The following is a 13,535-nucleotide window of genomic DNA, read 5'->3' on the forward strand; positions in this document are numbered from 1 at the left end:
AAAATAATGGCTGGGAAAATCTAATACCAACTGGATATGACTGATAGTGACAGAAGAAAGGTGATCATTACATAAGGCTTGGCTGTAAAATAATTTGTGATTGTTATTTTCATTATTACAAAGGAATCTCCTGGTATTTTTTCTTTCTGCCATTGATTGTTTATAACTGTCTAGTACTTGATGGATGAATTATTAAAAAGTATGATTTACTGTATTGTAAAAGTACAAAATAGTAGTACTCCCAGAAATTGTTTTATATGGTTTTATTATTTATTTATTTATTTATTTATTTATTTATTATTGAAAAGTATGATTTATCCATACATGGTTCTGAGATAGCAATAGAATTTATGAGCAACTCCAGTCTCTTTTTTCATAAGAGTTGTAGTTCTTTGTTGTCCGATGAGAGTCTTGGAAGTGAATGCTACAATGCATTTGTAATCTGTCATAAATGTTACTACCTGTTGATATTTTGCAATGTAGATGGGCATTTGTATCCATGGATTTTGTAATTTTATCACATTTAACATATTTATATATTTGAAAAATTTGAATATGTTGATGTCCGATTTTTAAATATAGCAGAATAAAGGATATATTATACCAAACAGTTGAAATCATTAAGAAATCTAATATTTTTGCCTTTAAGGTTTATTTTGTTCTGCTGTATTTATTGAATATATTAAAATAGTTGAATATATTTTGGGTCATTTTGCTCATATCTCAACTAAACTTGTTTACAATTACATTCTGTTTACTTTAATTTAGTAAACTTAAAATACACAACCTTGGTCTCCCTTATTCTGTTTGACACTGAAGCGAGGATCATTTTTAAAATTTGCTAGTTTTGTGCTGAGACTCTTTTTTAAAGTTGATTTCTGTTGAGATGTATTTTCAGTGTATGTTTTTCTTATGTTAACAAGTCCAACATACAAGATGTGACTATTTCATGTTTGTTTCAACAGAGTTATCTGTGGCTGAATAAAAAGGTTTATGATTGACAATTGCCTTTTTTTCTTCAAATTATACATCAATGTTATTAAATATTTTAGCATCTAGAAAAATTTCCTTTCTATTCAAAAAAAGTTACAAATACTACCATGTACAGCCAATAATAGGTCAAACTTCAAACATTAGCCCTGATCTACCATCGCACAATGTGCTGGTAGATCAGGGTCTGTGTTTGTTTTACTTTGTATTCCTAACAAACTGCATTGTCCCAGATCTGCTGGTGCCTTAAGTAATGACAGATCTGGATCTGTGCAGTTTGCAGTTGGACTTTTATGCAAGAATATAAGGTATTTCATTTCAATGTTCACAACAGAATCCAATCTTGCAAACACAAATGCAGCTGCCCCACACATTCCATCATTTAAAGGATGATGTACACCCTGGAAATAAATCTCTTTTGACTCTAAATAAAATTAAGTGGATGAACTGAACAGTTTTCATATGGACTCTCAAACTTGGCTCTTAGTTTCTAACTTAATTATTCAGTGCTCTAGATCCACAGTTTATCTTAAAACAATATAGGTGCGAACATTTTTCAATGTCTGTCAAGTGTTATTATGAACCACTGGAAAAAAGTAGAGCATAGTAAGGTTATTTCAACTTCAGCTTGCATAAATCCATTTACTTGATCAGGTTCCAATCAATGAGTGAACAGATAGGTGAGCATGCACATGTAAATACATCAGCAATCAAATTAGTACAAATAAGGATATAAACAAAATGGATTAAATATATTGTTGTTGTTTTGGGTTTAATGCCATTTTTCAGCAAACGATAGGCTATATATGGTGGCCAGTATAACTAATGAAGGAAGAACACCAGAAAACCTGAGGAAGAACGACTGACCCACGGGAAGCTACTGGAAAGCTTTCTCACATACCCACACTGGCTGATTAAAATGAAATACTAACATAAATATACAAAATAATAAAGCCAAAAATGTTTTGATTACAATGTTTAATTACTCTGATGAGAAAGGAATTAATAATAAATGTGTTTTCAGTGTAGATGACTGTCCAACTCCTTCTAAAGTGGGTAACAATGAAAAACAGTTGTTGTACTAACTGTATCACCCTCACAAAAACTAGGACATTATTATTCTCACAGATGACATTTAATGTCAAACATGCACCAGCATACTTTCCCAATTATATACAAATCAAAAGAAGAAAAACCTCTTGTAAATAAAGCTATGAACTACATTTTTTTAAAGACAGCCACTAATTTTAGATGTTAAAATTTAATAAAATTACAGTGTAAAGTAAAACAAGAGTGCATGGGTACTGAATATTGACGAAAGCAATACTCCAAAAGCATAAAGATGACATGTTTATCAAATATCATAATGTAAGAATGAATCAAACAAAAGAAGATAATTTTGTATACATGCTATCATCAAGTCCAACTTGTAAGTTTTTGTAAGTAGAGTCCAATGGCAAATCATATATACCCTGATCTAACATCTGTGATCTATGCTGACTGTAACTGATTACTCCTAAAAAGTGGCACAGACCCAGATCTGCAGGTGCATTATGTTATTGCAGATCTGCATCTATGCAATCTGCAGTTGGACTTGACTTAAGCAAGGTCACACGGCAAATTCACACATTAATGAAAAACAAATATCATCAAGATCAGGTTTAATCTTAAAAACAATTGTCAAACTGTAAGCAATGTTTTTTTTCTTTTTTTTATACAAAATTACATGTTGATTGTCAACTCATAAATAAGTCTCTAAACAAAACACAATGTTTTGTGTACAACCTGTGATAAAAAAAAAATACTTTATGTTAATCCCTAACTGCAAGGAGCATTAATTTCAACTGAGAAAGGTAATAAATTTTGTTTAACTGCAACAGTATGAGAAGAAAACTAACTTTTGTCCCGACTGTCCATTTGTCTGTCCATACATATGAAAGCTGTTCAACAAAATGCTGAACAGAGGGTTCACCAAGTTTTAGAAATCTGGCAATATGAGGCTGAAGTCACAAAAATAAATCCTGTTATTTTGTGACATTTCTGGGGAAATGCAATGAAACAGTCCCTTTTATGTTTTTCAGCATACACTATAATGGATTAAAAATTACTGTAGACAGTATCCAAATAAAATTTACATCCTGACAGCTGGTTGAGATGTATATATAAATTACTCTGGAGCCTAGAGATTGCTGAGAGAACAGTATTTAGAATTCTGAATAAATAGAGATAGCACTGAAGACATAAAAGGATTCATGACAACCCGACTTTATAGACAGAAACCATATCTTGGTATCCACTTACCATAGTGAAAAAAATTGATGAGTCTGAGTGAATAAGACTATTATAAACAGTGAACACTGCAGTAAGGTTTGTCAATTGTTTCACTTTGTCCATTTTGGTTCTAATTATTTTTTCTTAAGAAGTTAATTCTGTTTGATCAGAACTATCTCATTTTCTTTTTTAGTCAATTTATCAAGAATGATCAGAAAGCCTTTAAATAAATGGCATGCAGATTAAGCATGAATCTGTTTATAATGGACAGACAAATCACTGACAAATCATTTTCATACAGAAATAACATTTCATATGATCTTTGGTATCTTTTGTAATCAGTAAAATCATCTACCTTCATGTTGCATACACTCACAACCACTAATACTTAAATGCACTTCCTAAAAATGGTATTCCAGTCAAAGTAATGCATCTCCCACATATACAACTGGTAATATATAGAAACGAACTGTTGATCAATCGTTTTAATCGTGACCAATGATTGACTGAAACTGCAGACTAGTATTGTCAATGGAATTTGCAGTTGGGGATAACTTCTGGTTATATATATGTATCTGACACCATTATATTAACTGTGCAAAAAATGGCACACTGAATCTTTATGGTAGTGCTCTACTTCTTGTGCTTTGCATAAAGGTCAATAACATCCTGCACATCGTCCTTTGATCCAAGGAAGACAGGAATTCGCTGATGGACACTCTCAGGAGTAACGTCAAGGATGGGCATGGTTCCTGTAGTAGCCAAGCCTCCCGCCTGCTCTACAATGAATGCCATGGGGCTACCCTCATACAGCAGACGCAACTGTGGAGAAGGTTAATGGCAAAAAAATAAACCACATTATAAATCACATAATTCATCTTAACCAAAGAATTCATACAGCAGATGCAATTATAAGAAAAGAAAAATTGAAAAAGTATGTTTTATAAATTGTAATATTTGACTGAAGAAATTAAAACATTTAAAGGCATGTCCACTTGAGAAATGTGTAGAAACCACACAAGTGTTATAATACACTACAAACAGTTCCTAACATTTACATGTATACAGTGGTACTTACAAATGGGTAACAATATGGGTTACATATGAATCATTCAATGTATTTGTAATGGTGAAATATGCCATGCACCAATCATTTCATCACCACATCCCAATCTGAAGTCAACCCTAGTCCATTATTTTGATTTACCTGTTCATTCAAATATGTGAATTTCCTCATATTCATTTTTTGTGGTCCTTCACTTTGATGCTGAGTACAGTTTTAACACAAGAATATGTTATATTCGTATGTTTTCATAAGTTTGTGTAAAGATATGTATATCATAAAAAAAACAAATTATCGCAGATTCCAAAACATTATTCAAACATTACTTTTTAAAAATTAAATGATTGCAGCATCTTAGACATTAAATATGCAAGATGTAATAAGGTCTAAAAAAAATATTCTCCAATCAGGCATTGAGTTTTACCCTGTATGGCAAAATAATGTATATATTTACCTGTATAAACAGGTATCCAAACTGTCAAAGTCATGCATACCATATTTACCTGTACCTGTGCAAACATTCCTTCACCCAACTGTCAAAATCTTGCATACCACATTTACCTGTTTTGGCATGCATTGATCAAAACCATGCATACCATATTTACCTATGTAAACATACACTTAACTGTCAAAATCTTGCATACCACATTTACCTGTCTTGGCATGCATTGATCAAAATCTTGCATACCACATTTACCTGTCTTGGCATGCATTGATCAAAATCATGCATACCATATTTAACTGTAAGCTGGCATATGTCAAAATGATACATAACATATTGACCTCTGTAAGCACATATCTGTCAAAAATCATGCATACCAATTTACCCATGTAAACACACATCTATCAAAATTATGCATACCAATCTACCCATGTAAACATGCATCTATCAAAATCATGCATACCAATCTACCCATGTAAACATGCATCTATCAAAATCATGCATTTCCTTTTTACTAACGAAATCACTGAAATGGCAATTCCTTTTTATTAATGAAATCACAAACTTCATTTCCATTTGACTAATGAAGTCATAGAAATTACATTCCCTTCAACTAAAGTAGTCAGAAATGGCAATTCCCACTGTCTAATAAAGTCCAAGAAACTGTATCTCCTTTTGACTAATGAAATCATGGAATATGCATTTCCCATTGACTAATGAAATCACGGAAATTGCATTTCCTTTTGACTAATGAAACCACAGAAACTGCATCTCTTTGTCAAGTGCGATGCCTTTGTCAAGTACAACACAAAGGATGGTATCAGTATTTATATGTATGAAAATCTGCAGGTCTCTTGAAGAAGATTAACTTAAAGATATAATCAAAGATTTGAATGATACTGAAGTGGCCATCAGAAGAGAGTAGTACAAAGAAGTATAAAAAAGGGAGTAATATTCAATATTGATAATATTTTGTTCTAGATAATGTCTTAATCATCCAACATCTAGCATATCTGGGTCAGAAATACCATCTTTTGATTTGTAAGAAGTTCATCCAATTTGACCACCTCAAAAAATTGTGCAAATCTCACAAAAGAGTTTGCTGGATATCCTGACGATATAAGTCTATTTACTTAGATTAATTTTTAAAAAAAGGAAAGAAACAGTCATTTAAGTCTACATACATTTTTCAAGAATCAGATCAGAGTCTCTACAGTGGTAGAAAACCAACCAGATGCAAGACCACCCCATTAACATCCATGGATCTTGCTCATTATTGAGCTCATGTGAGATCTTGATCATTTAAAGCTAAATGCCAAGTCTGTGCAAAACAGAACCAGAAATATCGTCTTCAGAGGAACATCAAGCTCAACAAATCAGATGTTAGATCACCTCATTAATAAGTTCGAATTTTGCTCATTATTGAAGATCACAGATCTCAATGATATAAGCCCATATTCCAGGTTTAATAAAAGTTGAATCATGAAATAGGGCTTCCAAAAACAATAACAAGCTTAGACAATCAAGTACAATATCACCTCAACAGTATGTATAAATTTTGCTCATTACTAAACTCATCAAGATGCTGACAATATAAGTCCATATTCCAATTTGATCAATGTCAGATTAGAGCATGGTATCCAATGTGGTAACAAATTTTGTCAATCAGATGCAAGATCATCTCATTTGTAAGCATGTATCTCGTTTATCATCAAACTTGTCCAAGATTTTTTTACTTAATCCCATATTCAAAACATGATTATAAATATGACATCCAGAGTTGCAACAGGAATAACAAGCTCAGTCAATCAGATGCAAGACTGCCTCATTAATATGCATGAATCTCGCTCTTTCAGGGATGACAATTCCGAGGTCCAACTAGCCCAGACAACTAAAAACATTTCTCACCAAGTATGATTTCATGCAAGCACCAGTAGCTCAATTTTTATCCACAAAATTTAAGTAACCCAATTTTTATTTAGAAAAATGATACAAAATTAAGATTTTAGGATGAATTTCTCAACAAATATCGACCGCATGTCATTTTTGAAGTCCATATGCTCTTAATATTATTAACCTCTATTCTCAATTTGATCCAAATTAGATCAGCAATATCATCTCCAGAGTGGTAACAGGCTTAGTATGGTTCTCAAACATTACTGAACTTGTCTGAGATCTTGATGATACAAGTTCCAATTCTAAGTAACAAATCTGATCAGAAATAGCTTCCAGAGGGGGTAAGAAGCGACTGTTGACAAACACACAACATATGATGAATGCATGGCCATACTATACAATCATAATTATGATAAAATCATTTGGTTTTATGGCCAGGTGAGCTAATGGGGACATAAAACAAAAAATTTAAGTTCTGTATATCAATGTAACATAAAACCCATCCCTTTCTGTCAAGTCCACGAGTTTATTTTGCTAGAGAGTAAAATGCTTGAATATGGAGCTTAATGGATGGGTGTGGATGGACACAGACAGTAAAGCAATCGTTATATCCAAATACCATAAAGGATGGCTTGACAACAAAGCTGTATGAAAAATCATGACATAAAGCTGAAAAGAAGCTTGTCCAAGCAGTATTCTCCCCAAACATTTTTAAAGGTAAAGTGTTACCATGCCAAAATTTTGTCCATCTAATTAGTAGAGTGCATTTCACCATGGCTATTTATACATGTATTAAATAGGTCTTGAAAATGTGGAAAGATTAATATTTTATGTCAACTGATCTCAAATACTGTGAATCAAATGAGGTTCAGGAGTATCAAATTTCGTGGTTTATTTCAAAATATAAATATATATTAGTGGGTTCTTAATTTGTGATTGGATTCATTACTTAAAAAAAGAATGAAATACTAATCTTAATAAAAATAATACATGTACAATCACTTCCTTGCATTCTCAAGCAGATAAGCTTAATCCATACTGAATTGATTAGTAAGTTTTTCGCTGCATAAATGTACAGATCAGAATCAGTGAAGATGCTGACATCCCTCTGTATGCATGTACAAGCAAAATTCCACTGCTGTAATTAAGATTGCAATTAGGTTTTCAGTGTTTGCAAAAAACACGATCAAATTATAAAGTCCTTAACATTTAGGGATAATGCGCTAACACAATGACAGTATGTAAAGCTTATCTGAATCAAAGCTTCTGTCTTTCCATATGCAGGCAGTTCTGTCAAAATTAAGTTTTACTTTCTTAGCTATCAAAGTATCACTGATACAGTGGTCAAAATGAAGACACTTAAAGTAACATCTTCCACTAATGCCTGACAAGAACAATCCCTCTATTCGCTGACCAGAATATGATACCATGTGACTTGCTGCCCCCTAAGTCTGTTGATCAGACAATGTTATCACCTTTTTTGGTTTATATGGTAATAGGCTTTGTCTCACTGAAAGGTGAATGACATCTTACCATTGTTTGAGCCAGTTGTATGCACTGATAAGTTGCATCATTCTGATATATATGTGTCATTGAGGGCAGGACTGATTTATCTGTCATTGAAGACAGGCCTAATTTATATGTCATTGAAGGTAGGGTGTGTGCGTGTGATTTGGATTTTTAACATAGCTTTAACAATTTTTCAGTCATATCGCTATGATGTCTGCAGTGTGGCAGTTTATAGTGATGTCTAGCACTGGGGCATCATGCTGCAGACATGTAGCATGATGTCCCACCCAGTCACATTATCCTGACACCAGGCCAACCAGTCCTAACACTAACCACTTAATGCTGAGCACCAAGTGAGGCAGCTTAAGTACCATTTTTGTAAGTCTTTGGTATGACTCGGCCAGGGATCCCACAACCTTCCACATCCGAGGTGGATGCTCTAACCACTAGGCCACCAGAGTGGTGCCATTGAAGGTAGGACTGATTTATCTGTCATTGAAGGTAGGTCTGATTTATCTGTCATTGAAGACAGGGCTAATTTATCTGTCACTGAAGGCAGGGTTGATTTATCTGCCATTGAAGGCAGGACTGATTTATCTGTCATTGAAGGCAGGATATTTTTTTTCTGTCACTGAAGGCAAGACTGATTTTTTTATGTCATTGAAGGCAGGACTGATCTCTGCTAGTTTATTTATTCAGTAATTATTTACCATGAAACATTTAATTATAAGAATATGCTCTTGTGTTCATTTGCTCAACGGAATACTGAATAGTACCTGTGATCAAGAAAATAAAAACTGCAAACTTTCTTTTATACAAGGAACTACTAATGTTTAAATCAGACATGACTACATTAATATATTTATTCAGAATGGAAGTGTCTAACAGTAGATACTATAGTACTGCATTCATGATCAACATATTATGCTGGATATTTTCATGATTAAATAATTACTAATATAATTTAAGGATATATGTGCTTAACAAAGGTGCAAACTGTGAGTGATGTTTAATATTCATGAATTCTAATGCTGTCTCATTTCTTTTATGTTTCGAATTTTCACTGGACTGCATACAATTTTAGTATTCATTATTATACATGAATATAACTAGCTATTGCTTTTCCCATGACAGGAGTGATACATTTTCAAAATAAAACTGAAAAAAAAGTGTCCATTAAAAAAAAATAATTGGGAAGACCAAATTTAAAAAAAAGTGTGAACATAAAAATACAAAAGAAAGTAATAAAAAACCGATCTGGGATGCTGCTGTGAGTTTTGAACTCATGACCTCTTGTTTGGCAGCTGGGATACACAGACAAAGTTGGATGTTTATGTACAAGTGCTTTAAGCACACAACCTGGGTATTTTAGCATTTTTTTACAAAAGCATCATAGTTATTACATTATTACTGAGCTTTCAAATTCATGGAATTATGCAAACAAATGGTAATAAAATCAATTTCTGTTGCTCATCTTTCCCAAATGTAGGATGACATTATTTTAAGCAATATGTACCATTGGTATTAAAATAAATGAGAGATACTTTTACCATGGCATATAGCATGGAGTGGGATGGAGTACTCTGAATATTTGCTTTTTTCTTACTCTGTTGTCAGCTTTGTGTTCTAGTTTACACATAAAAACCATGAAAATTCATTCCCTGTTGTCACTTTTTGTGGTCTAGTTTACACATAAAAACCATGAAAATTCATTCCCTGTTGTCACTTTTTGTGGTCTAGTTTACACATAAAAACCATGAAAATTCATACCCTGTTGTCACTTTTATGCCTAGTTTACACACATAAATCATGAAAATTCATACCCTGTTGTCACTTTTGTGCCTAGTTTACACACATAAATCATGAAAATTCATACCCTGTTGTCACTTTTGTGGTCTAGTCTATACAAAAATCATGAAAATGCATATCCTGTTGTCACTTTTGTGCCTAGTTTACACACAAAAATCATGAAAATGCATATCCTGTTGTCACTTTTATGCCTAGTTTACACACATAAATCATGAAAATTCATACCCTGTTGTCACTTTTGTGGTCTAGTCTACACAAAAAAAACATGAAAATTCATACCCTGCTGTCACTTTTGTGGTCTAGTTTACACATAAAAACCATGAAAATGCATACCTTGTTGTCACTTTTGTGGTCTAGTTTACACACTTAAATCATGAAAATTCATACCCTGTTGTCACTTTTGTGCCTAGTTTACACACATAAATCATGAAAATTCATACCCTGTTGTCACTTTTGTGGTCTAGTCTATACAAAAACCATGAAAATGCATATCCTGTTGTGACTTTTGTGCCTAGTTTACACACATAAATCATGAAAATTCATACCCTGTTGTCACTTTTGTGCCTAGTTTACACACATAAATCATGAAAATTCATATCTTGTTGTCACTTTTGTGGTCTAGTCTATACAAAAACCATGAAAATGCATATCCTGTTGTCACTTTTGTGCCTAGTTTACACACATAAATCATGAAAATTCATACCCTGTTGTCACTTTTGTGGTCTAGTCTACACAAAAAAAGCATGAAAATTCATACCCTGCTGTCACTTTTGTGGTCTAGTTTACACATAAAAACCATGAAAACGCATACCTTGTTGTCACTTTTGTGGTCTAGTTTACACACTTAAATCATGAAAATTCATACCCTGTTGTCACTTTTGTGGTCTAGTTTACACACATAAATCATGAAAATTCATACCCTGCTGTCACTTTTGTGGTCTAGTTCACACACATAAATCATGAAAATTCATACCCTGCTGTCACTTTTGTGGTCTAGTTCACACACATAAATCATGAAAATTCATACCCTGCTGTCACTTTTGTGGTCTAGTTTACACATAAAAACCATGAAAATGCATACCTTGTTGTCACTTTTGTGGTCTAGTTTACACACTTAAATCATGAAAATTCATACCCTGTTGTCACTTTTGTGGTCTAGTTTACACATAAAAACCATGAAAATGCATACCTTGTTGTCACTTTGTAGTCTAGTTTACACAAATAAATCATGAAAATTCATACCCTGTTGTCACTTTTGTGGTTTAGTTTACACACATAAATCATGAAAATTCATACCCTGTTGTCACTTTTGTGGTCTAGTTTACACAAAAACCCATGAAAATTTATACCCTGTTGTCACTTTTGTGATCTAGTTTACACATAAAAACCATGAAAATGCATACCTAGTCACTTTTCTGGTCTAGTCTACACATAAAAACCATGAAAATTCATATCCTGTTGTCCTCCTTGTGGTCTATTTTACACATAACAAATATGAAAATTCATACCCTGTTGTCACTTTTGTGTCTAGTTTACACACAAAAACCATGAAAATGTATACCCTATTGTCACTTTTGTCATCTAGTTTACACACAAAAATAATGAAAATTCATACCCTGTTGTCACTTTTGTGGTCTAGTTTATACTAAAAAATCATGAAAATTCATACCCTAGTCACTTGTGTGGCCTAGTTTACATATAAAAACCACGAAAATTCATACTCTTTTGTAACTTTATGATCTATTTTACATATAAATACCATGAAATTCATACTCTGTAGTCACTTTAAGTTTATTGTCTAATTTACACAGGAAAACCACAAAAATTCATAATCCTTCAATAATGGATTCACAGTACTGGTAAAATTAGCCATATAAAGTCATTCTAAAAAACTTCTCAAAGGTGTGACTGTAATGATGGTGCAGTAGGGCCAAGAAGGTGATCAGTGCTGTTAACAAAAGTTGTTGGGTTCCCCAAGCAGATTATTGGCCTGGAGATAACACTGCCAAAGTTTGAACAGTATAAAGCTATACAACAAATTTGACTGAATAACATTTATTCCAATATGTTACCTTGTGGAAGTCAAACTGTTCTCAGACTGACTGATGAACTTCATTTACTGTATGGATTGTTGAGTGGAGACATAATAAAAAATACGTGCATAAGTTAGAAATTAAGACAAGTAAAAAATATAGATCTTTTGTTGTTGTTGTTGTTTTAGGGTTTAACGCCATTTTTCAGCACAAGATAGGCTATACATGGCGGCCAGTATAACTGGTGGAGGAAGAACCCTGGAAAACCCAGGGAAGAACCACCGAGATCTTTTGTAAATGCAGATAAAGTCGATGTTGAAATTGACCACTCTGGTAACTTAGTGGTTAGAGCATCCACCTCAGATGTGGGAGATTGTGGGTTCAAACCATGGTCGAGTCATATCAAAGACTTACAAAAATGGTACTAGCAGCTGTCTCGCTCAGTGCTTATCATTTAGAGTTTAATGTAAGGATTGGTTGGAATAGTGTCAGGATAATGTGACTGGTGGGACATGATGCTACATGTCTTCGCATGATGCCCCAGTGCTAGACATAGTATAAACTGTCACAATGCAGAAATTGTAGCGTTATGACTGAAAAATTGTTAAAGCACTGGCAATCAACATCCATTCACTAGGTGTTCTGATACTAAAGTATCATGGAACTGGCCGAACACTGTGAGAAATATGCCGTCCAGTGCTGTTATATCATCGCTGCTTCAGACATTGCCTGTTCATGGTTAAATGCCATTGACTGTAAAATCTACATCTTTTATTGTGATTGAATTAAAGAAGAGCAACATAGTCAAACTGTTTGTCCACATCAGGAAAAACTTTACAAAACTCTGACAAATATATATCAGGAGTTTCATACTTATCCAGATTACATAGCCGATATGGTTGTGGAACATGTCCAGATGACATAGCTGATATGGTTGTGGAACATGTCCAGATGACATAGCTGATATGGTTGTGGAACATGTCCAGATGACATTGCTGATATGGTTGTGGAACATGTCCAGATGACATAGCCCCTGTATCTGTGGAACTCCAGCTTAAATACCCCTTGTAGTCATTAAACTTGTCCAGATTAGATAGCCCCTGTGGTTGTGGAACTTGTCCAGACTACATAGACCCTGTGGTCATAGAACTTGTACAGATTACACAGCCCATGTAGTCATGGAACTTATACAGATTACACAGCCCCTGTAGTAATAATCAGTAAGGGCTAGTGTCTTGGACCAATTGGACACCCTGTACCCTGGATTTAATGTGTATGTCAATGCTTCAAACTTTTTATTTCTATCAAATACACTGCTGCATCTAACAATTCAGTTTTAGTATTCCCAGAAACACATATACCAAGGTCTAAGACAGACAGAGCTGGGAAGTCCACCATTCAAACTCGATTCAAGTATAACTTGATGCATATAACCACTTAAATAATATATATTACAGAAAAAGATGATTCAGGGTAGTAGATATAAAAATGGTCCAGAATTTAGAATTTGTCACTAACCTCA

The 13,535-nt window shown here is 33.6% G+C and overlaps 1 protein-coding gene across 1 annotated transcript in view; it reads right to left on the reverse strand.

Moving 5' to 3' along the window:
* Positions 1-1,951: 1,951 nt before the first annotated feature.
* LOC149801976 (fructose-1,6-bisphosphatase isozyme 2-like) overlaps positions 1,952-13,535 on the reverse strand; it is a 37,486-nt gene continuing 25,902 nt past the window's right edge. The window contains exon 7 of the mRNA XM_089956372.1: positions 1,952-4,083. Coding sequence (XP_089812498.1) covers positions 3,895-4,083 — 189 coding nt within the window. The 3' untranslated portion in view covers positions 1,952-3,894. The remainder of the gene's footprint in view (positions 4,084-13,535) is intronic.

This window comes from Sinohyriopsis cumingii, chromosome 4 (genome assembly GCF_028554795.1).
Source record: "Sinohyriopsis cumingii isolate HCF-2022 chromosome 4, ASM2855479v2, whole genome shotgun sequence".
Classification (NCBI taxonomy): Eukaryota; Metazoa; Mollusca; class Bivalvia; order Unionida; family Unionidae; genus Sinohyriopsis; species Sinohyriopsis cumingii.